The 8,797-nt window shown below is 32.7% G+C and overlaps 1 protein-coding gene across 1 annotated transcript; it reads right to left on the reverse strand.

The window, feature by feature from the left end:
* Positions 1-3,360: 3,360 nt before the first annotated feature.
* LOC131597375 (uncharacterized mitochondrial protein AtMg00810-like) lies at positions 3,361-3,894 on the reverse strand. The gene has a single exon (XM_058870078.1). It carries the CDS (start codon positions 3,892-3,894, stop codon positions 3,361-3,363), a length of 534 nt encoding a protein of 177 aa, XP_058726061.1.
* Positions 3,895-8,797: the final 4,903 nt, after the last annotated feature.

The following is an 8,797-nucleotide window of genomic DNA, read 5'->3' on the forward strand; positions in this document are numbered from 1 at the left end:
TACCGATGCAAAATTGGATCCGGTCTAACGCACGACCCATCCTTCAGCCTAACGCACGGCTTTCCATACATCTACCGATGCAAAATCGGATTCGGTCTAACGCACGACCCATCCTTCTGCCTAACGCACGACTTTCCAGACATTTATCAAATGCAAATTGCATCCGGTCTAACGTACGACTCGCCCCAAAAAGTATAGCCTAACGTACGACTTACTTTGACCCTTATCAACACAGTGGATTCAGTCTAACGTACGACTCATCCTAAGTATATTCTTCAGATACAGTCTAAGGTACGACGTATTCTGACTCTCAAGTCTATCAAGCTGGATGGCATCTTTAAGCCCATCTCAATCAAGTCTCTCAATATCCTGAAGCCCATCTCTAGAAAAGGTCCCTACATCAGCAAGGGCAAATTTCTTGGTATTCTATTGTTCAATCCTCTTCCACCTTCAGATTCCGACAGGCACACAGGCCAATCTACATCTTCAGGTTTAAGAAGATTGAACAGGGGCAGCTGTCATACCCCAAAATTTGCCCTCATATACTTACGAACGCCATTTTATTTCGAATAAATGAATTGGCACAATTGGTAAGAATTTGAGCGTGAAAGCTTCATTAGCGCGAGGTCCCGAGTTCAAATCCAACTTCTAACATTTTCCCTTTTACTTTCTTTTCAATTTTAGTTCTAACTTTATTTCCATTTATTCAAAAATCACAAAAATTGCATTTTTTATCATTTTAATTTTAATTTTCGTACTAATTAAATATGCATTTTTTAAAATAGTTAATTTTCACTTTTATGTATTTTTTAGTCAAAAAATCACCAAAAATCATAAAATATTAAAAAAATAAAAAATAGTATTTTTTTCATCATTTAATTATTATTTTCGTATTTATTTATTAGGCATTTTTAAAATATTATTTTTTTCATTAAAATCTTTATTTTTGTATTTTTAGTCCAAAAATCATGAAAAAAAAAAAGATTTACATAGATTTTGTTCATATTTCTAAATATTGTATAATTGTATAGTTTATGAAAGAATCAACATAATTAGTTAAATATTTCAAAAATCAAAATCAAATTATATTTGATTTAGAGTTATGATTTATTAATTAATTAATTGATTCTTTTAATATTTTTGTTAACCTAATTTTTATGTATAAATAGCACTAGGTTCTACACTTTTAAAAAAAAACTAACAATTCTAACCCTTATTCTCACTCACTCCCTCTCTCTTCCCACAAACACAAAAAAATATTTTCTCCTTCTTCAGGGTTGCAATTCCGATTGCAGCACAGTAATAAATTTTTCAGCCTATCAGTCGAATTCTGAAACTACTGTTTCGATTTGCTCCGAATTTTTTCCAGAAGTTCAGAAAAAAATCGTAGAACAATACTCCTTTAGAGTAAATTCTAAAGGATTTCAACCCTCAAAATTGCAAATTCCTCTTTTTTCTATTTTTTTTCGATTTAATTTGTATTTTCATATTTTTAAAAAAATCTAAAAAAAATTGTAGTTTCATGTTCTTATTTTAATTGATTTATAATTAGGTTTTTATATTTTTTTGATTTTATTTTAATCACTTTTCTATGTTCCCATTTGTTTTCTTAACCGTAACATTGCGTTGGTTTATGAACAGGTTTTCTATGGATTGACCAAGTGGATGGTACCCTAATTGCTTTTTTGGCCAAAAACCTTTTGGTATTTGGCCAAATCAAGGTTATTCATATTTGGCCAAAAACCTTTTGGTATATGGCCAAATCTAGGTTATTCGTAATTTTGTCCATAATTTAATTTTCTAAACCCCAATTTTTTTCTTGTGTTGTTATTATTATTATTATTATTATTATTATCTTCATTAATAACATTATTATTATCCTTTTTTGCAGGTACTTCCTATGGCCATTAACTTTGTTTTGGCCAAACAACTTTGCTGGCCACTTTCTCATCATGCACCCTCATGTAGCAGCCACACAGAATCCAGAGCTGAGTTTCTTTTTTTCTCTCCTCTTATTTTTTTTATTTATTTTCTTTATTCCTTTCTAAAAACAACACTTTTATTAATTCTTTTTAAAAACTATTTTTTATATAACAACAACTTATTTTAAATAAAATTAACTTCTATTGTTAAGTTAAATTAGTTTTAGTTTTTTTTGATAATTATGATTAATTTAATTTAGGTTTGTTTAATTATTAAAAATAATCAGGGTTACCCTCTTTCCAAAAATTTTGTCTGCCTTATGTCATTTGCCTTGCCTTATTTATTCTATTAACTGTGGTTAACTTGCTCCCCATTTGGGGTTTAGCCTTTTTTATTTTTCATTTGTTTGCCTAAATTATTATTATTTTAATTTTTGATCTGCCACGTTATAATTGTTGAGATCTTTAATGCATTAACATTTTTCTTCTTCGTGGCTAATTTTCAGGAGTAACCAAAATCCTTCAGCCATGCGCCATACCAATCGAAAAGCTAAGTTTTAATCCTTTTCTTATTTAAATCATTTTATTGTTATTTTTTGTCTTACGAATTAAATTAGGGTTCGCATCCACCGTCAATGAATCTCTCCTACACTCACCCCTATTATTTTCCGTTTAATTCTCAGATTTTCAGAGTCAATAGAGGGTTCGAGGAAGATCAAGGCATTCAAAGATAATTAAACTAATTATTCATCCCTCTTATTTTCTGCTTTTTATTTCCCCCTTCCCCGCAGGTGTTTATTGTAATAGCGTAGGAACATTTATTTTCTCTGCTTTTAAATTTTTGTATAATATTAATTGTTGTGGTTAGTAATATAGGGAGTGCAACCATGAATTGAATTAGGATAACTAATTACAAGATAAATATCTGAATTAACCACCTGATTGTGCCACATACGCACCTTTAGGGTAATCCCTCTGGTTGCCTTGTTGCCTTATTACTGTTGCCTTGTTGCCTTAATTTTGTTGCCTAAGAATAGTCAAGTCCCTCGATTCCGAGGATACCTAAAGCAAATGTTGCCTTCAAAGTTATAGAAACTCCCTCGAAGCTGCCTCGGTAAAATGTGATGATTGCCCCAATTGCTAAGGTATCCTCGCATGATGCCTAAAAAGATAAAATGACTATTATATCCTTCCCTTAGACTACCTGCAAAATCATTTTAAAAGGTCTTTTTCTGTTCTTTTAGCCTTTCTATATATTGGATAAAATAAAAGGCGGTGGCGACTCATGCTATCCGCAACATTTCAAATAAAGTCAGTTCACCGTATTACAGCAACCAAGATTTAAACCGTAGTCACTAAGTTGTTGTTTCAACCATAATATTTGAGCATAAAAACTACCTGCAGCAATATATTCTGCCTCGGCTGTGCTAAGTGCTACTCATGTTTTTTTCTTGCATGACCATGAAACTAAAGCATTTCCTAAAATATGACATTTTCCACTAGTGCTTTCGCGATCAGTTTTGCAACCTGCATAATATGCGTCAGAATAACCAAGTAAATTACACACACTACCTTTTGGATACCATAATCCGACGTTTGTTGTTCCCTTCAGATATTTCATAATCCTTATTACCGCCATGAGATGAGATTCCTTCGGGTTTTCTTGAAAGCGAGCACACAAATAAATACTAAACATTATTTCAGGACGGCTTGCCGTCAAATTCAAAAGTGAACCAATCATACATCGATATTTGGTAATATCAATAGAGACACCGGATTCGTCTTGATCAACATAGGTTCCGAATCTCATTGGCGTAGACATTGCTTTACAACTATCCATATCAAATTTCTTCAACAATTCTTTGCAATACTTAGATTGGTTGATGAAGATGCCATCATTTAATTGCTTGATTTGTAATCCAAGAAAATAATTCATCTTACCCATCATAGACATCTCAAATTCTCCTTGCATTATAGATGAGAATTCTTCACATAATTCTTTATTTGTTGAACTGAATATGATGTCGTCAACATAGACTTGAACCAGTAAAGTATGATTTTTAGTTTTCTTTATAAACAAAGTCTTATCAACTTTACCTTTTTCAAAACCTTTTTCGAATAGAAAGTTGCTAAGACGATCATACCATGCTCTTGGTGCTTGCTTTAAGCCTTAGAGAGCCTTTTTCAACTTGAATACATGCGAGGGATTCTTGAAGTCTTCAAAGCCCGGGGGTTGTTTGACGTAGACTTCTTCGTTTATGTATCCATTTAGGAATGCGCTTTTGACATCCATTTGAAAAAGATGAAAATTTAAAGAGCAAGCATAAGCAAGTAAAAGACGAATAACTTCTAACCTTGCAACCGGAGCGAAATTTTCTTCAAATTCGATTCCTTCCTCTTGATTATATCCTTGAGCCACCAATCTTGCTTTGTTTCGAATAATTATTCCATTCTCATCAATTTTTTTCTTAAACATCCATCTTGTACCTATGATGTGTTTATCACTTGGTCTAGGAACAAGTTCCCAAACTTGGTTCCTATCAAATTGGTTTAATTCTTCTTGCATCGCAATTATCCATGGTCGTCTCCTAAGGTTTCATCAAATTTGGAAGGTTCTATTTGAGAGACAAACGCCATGTTTAAGCAAGCATCTTGAAGGTTTAGTCTTGTCGAAACACCTTGAGTAATATCACCAATGACTTTATCAATTGGATGGTCTCTATGAGGTCTCCATTCTTTAGGTAGATCATTGATATTTGACTCTTGTTGAATAGGTTCTACTTGATTCTCATTGTTGACTTTGGAAGTTTCTCATTGAGATTCTGTTTTATTTTCATTGTTGATTTTTGAAGTATCTCCGTGATTCTCTGATTGATTATTATTATTCATCTTGGAAGAATCTTCTTGAGGGACTACTACTATATTATCATCATCATCATCATTATAAATAATATCCTCCTTAGAGGGGTTAGATTCATCAAAAGATACATGCATATATTCTTCAATTTTTAAAGTTCTTTTATTATATATTCTAAAGGCTTTACTAGAAAGAGAATAACCAGGAAAAATACATTCATCGGATTTTTCATCAAACTTACCAAGATTGTCTTTGTCATTGTTTAAGACAAAACACTTACATCCAAAGATGTGAAAATATGCAATATTTGGTTTTTTTCCTTTGAATAGTTCATATGGAGTCTTATTTAAGATAGGTCGAATATTAACTCTATTACTTACAAAACATGCCGAGCTTACCGCATCCACTCAAAAGTATTTTGGAAGATTTGAATCTCTAAGCATTGTTCTTGCAAGTTCCACAAGTGATCTATTCTTTCTTTCCACTACTACATTTTGTTGCGGAGTCCTTGGTGCTGAGAAATTATGAGATATTCCATACTCTTCGCAGAATTATTCAAACGGAGCATTTTGAAATTCTCCACCATGGTCACTTCTTATTTAGACAATTTTTAGTGACTTCTCATTTTGAATTTTCTTTGCATATTTCTTGAACGCTTTGAATGCATCATTTTTCTGCACTAAAAAGAATGTCCAAGTATATCTAGAGAAATCGTCAACAATAACTAAAGCATATACATTACCTCTGAGACTTCTTGTTCTTGATGGACCGAATAAGTCCATGTGTAACAATTATAGTGGCCTTGTAGTGGACATCACATTCTTTGATTTGAAAGTTGATTTTGTTTGCTTCCCTTTTTGACATGCATCACAAAGTCGATCTTTGAAAAACTTTATCTTAGGCAATCCAATGACAAGATCATGTTTGATTAATTTATTCAAATGTTCCATATGAATATGAGCAATTCTTTTGTGCCAAAGCCATGAGTCGTTAATGTTCTCCATTAGACATTTTACCTTCAAAGATAAGTCATCCAGAGAAATCATAAATATATTATTAATTCTTTTACCTTTAAGTTTAACCTCATGTGTGACTTCGTCTTCTATAAAGAATTCATCTTTAGTAAACTTGATCTTGAATCCTTTGTCACAAAGTTGGCTAATACTAAGAAGATTGTGCTCTAGTCCTTCAACATAAAGAACATTTTCAATGGATGTGAAAGGTGGTGCACCAACTTTTCCTACGCCAAGAATCTTTCCTTTATTGTTATCTCCATAAGTAACATAACCCTTGTCCTTAAGCTTTAGATTTGAAAATTTGTTGATGTCTCCTGTCATATGCTTGGAACAACCACTATCGAGATACCATAGATTTGATGTGGTCTTCAAGCATACCTACAAAACAAATTAAGTTTTGTTAGGTACCCAAACTACTTTGGGTCCTTAATAATTAGTACCTTTCTTTACCCACACATAATGCCCACTTGCCACACTAAAGTTTCTAATATAGCAAGCATTAGGTGTATGGCCACTTATACCACAATAGAAACATGTAGAAACAAAATTATGTCTATCTCTAGGAACATAAGGTTTCTTTTTATGGAATTTTTTCTTAGGATGGTGATGAACCAGTTTTGGTTTGTTAACTTTTTCTTGAGATGTTTGGTCACTAGCCTGAACAAAAATGGTTTTGTTAATACTTGGTTTTGAGAAATTTGAATAACCAAGTCCACTTTTATCATTAGAATATCTTTGTTGACTAAGGATACCCTCTAAACCAATTTTTCATTTTTCATATCTTTCAAGGACTCTCTTTAATTGGACAATTTGAAAGGAAAGTGATTCACAGTTATTACATGTAAATTTTTGTTCTACTTTATCAACATATTGTTTCTTTTCAACCTCGAAATCTTTTTGCATGGTATCCATTTTTTCTTCAAGAGATTTGATTTGTTTCTCTTGTGTTGATATGGTTCTATATAACATTTTGCACTCGTTTAATAGTTTGTTTATGGCACCTTGTGCATCATTATCATAAATGAAGAATTCATTACTAACCTCATCGTTTTCATCATCGGAATGATGTGAAGCCATCAATGCTAGATTTGCACTTTCGTCGCTATCCAAATCGGATGATGAACTTTTCTCATTGTCTTCCCATGTAACATGGGCCTTTTTATTCTTGAAGTCCTTTTTACCTTTGACACCACCATTCTTGTAGAGTTTAGGGAAATTTGGCTTTATATGTCCTTGCTTACTACATTCATAACATGTGACATCTTGTGTTGAAGTGGAAGCCTCCTTTTTCCTGAAATGTTTCTTTCTTTTTGCAAAGGAATAAGATTTATCATTTTTACCAAAAACTTACCAAGTCGTTTAACAAGGAGCATGAAGTTTTCATCTTCCACCGGTGGATCATCGTACATAGAATCTACTTTCAAAGCAATGCCTTTGGACTTTGAATGTAAACTTTCATGCTTTTCAAGTCTTCCGAGTTCCGTTTTGTATTCTTGAAGTTTTCCGAACAATATTGTGGAAGTCATTTTCGTTAGAGTCTTCATCTCGGATATTGCTGTTACCTTTGGTTGCCATTCTCTGGTTAAAGATCTTAGAACTTTACGATTTTGTCATCGGTAGAGATTTTCTTTCCAAGAGCGTCTAGATGAATTATTAAGTGAACAAATCTCTTTTGTAAATCAAGAATGGTTTCTCCGGGCTGCATTCTTATGAATTCATATTCTTGACTCAAAGTATTTAAACGAGATCTCTTAACTTCAACGGTTCCTTCATGCGTTTCTGTAACACCCTTTTCTAATACCCCAAATTAATTATAATAAACAAATATCCAGAGTAAACATGCATATAACAGGGGCGTCACATCGACGTTTTCAAAAAGTAAAAGCTTTTAAAAACCAATAAACATACGTCCATAATTATACAATGCATCTGATCATCATATAACATATCTTACTTAACATAATTCATTAAAAATATGCATACACAGCGGAAAATAACAAATACTCATGAATTCCATAATGATCCATGTCCTATACCATGATCATATCACAAATACTATCCAAGACGAAATCATAAAATCATATCCAAAGTACTTGGCACTAAGGCCTCTCACAACCACAATAAACATCATACAAAAGCATAAGGTAGTATCAAAATACAAATCCGAATAAAACATGAGTTCGATACCACTACTCCTAACTCATTGTTACATGACCAGAGCATCGACTCACTACCTAATCAAATAAAGAAACTATGAGCTCCTCGGCTAAATCCTCGGACAAGCAACATTTCGTCTGAACCTGCACGTTACCAACAAAGGGCAACATTCAAACAGAAGGGTGAGAATTCAAATTATTATAAAAAATATAATAATGGTAAATGCAACATAAACAATCATACATTTCACACTTCATTACTCTTCATAAAAACATGCTTTTATAGCCATACATCAAAGTTAACATGTTTTTCATCATTAAAGAACCAAGTTTTATCATTCAAGTAACTACATCTAATTATTAATTCAAAAATTTTAATCCACTAATGAAAAGCCATCAAGTATATAATTATCACACAAGATTCCACATTATGCATCACTTATCACATAATTAATCCACGCCAATCATATTGCAAAATCACACAAAACACAAATTCACACCGACATGTGCGACTCAAGTGTGACTCTATGCAATATGCATGTGGATCCATTCGTTATCATTTCCGGTCATGCCGATTGTATTTCCTCTATAGACTAGATAACCACCTCAAAAGCCTCATTCCGCGTTAAGCTTTCAAATCTCATTCGATGATAGATTTGAGACAAGTAAATAACCTTCACGAGATTACCCAACATTGCCACTTTCCAAAGACTCATGCTTGTGTACGTGTGCAACCAAAAAAGACTCATGCATTTAAGACGATCTCTCTATCTCTTAAACTACACAATCACATCTTTACTATTTTGCACAACATTACACAACATGACATTCATTCCAATCTCAAAC

This window comes from Vicia villosa, linkage group LG4, assembly GCF_029867415.1.
Source record: "Vicia villosa cultivar HV-30 ecotype Madison, WI linkage group LG4, Vvil1.0, whole genome shotgun sequence".
Lineage (NCBI taxonomy): Eukaryota > Viridiplantae > Streptophyta > Magnoliopsida > Fabales > Fabaceae > Vicia > Vicia villosa.

Coding starts and splice junctions, on each gene's coding strand:
- LOC131597375 (XM_058870078.1), bottom strand. CDS start 3,894: ATGCAAGGAGAATTTGAGATGTCTATGATGGGTAAGATGAATTATTTT.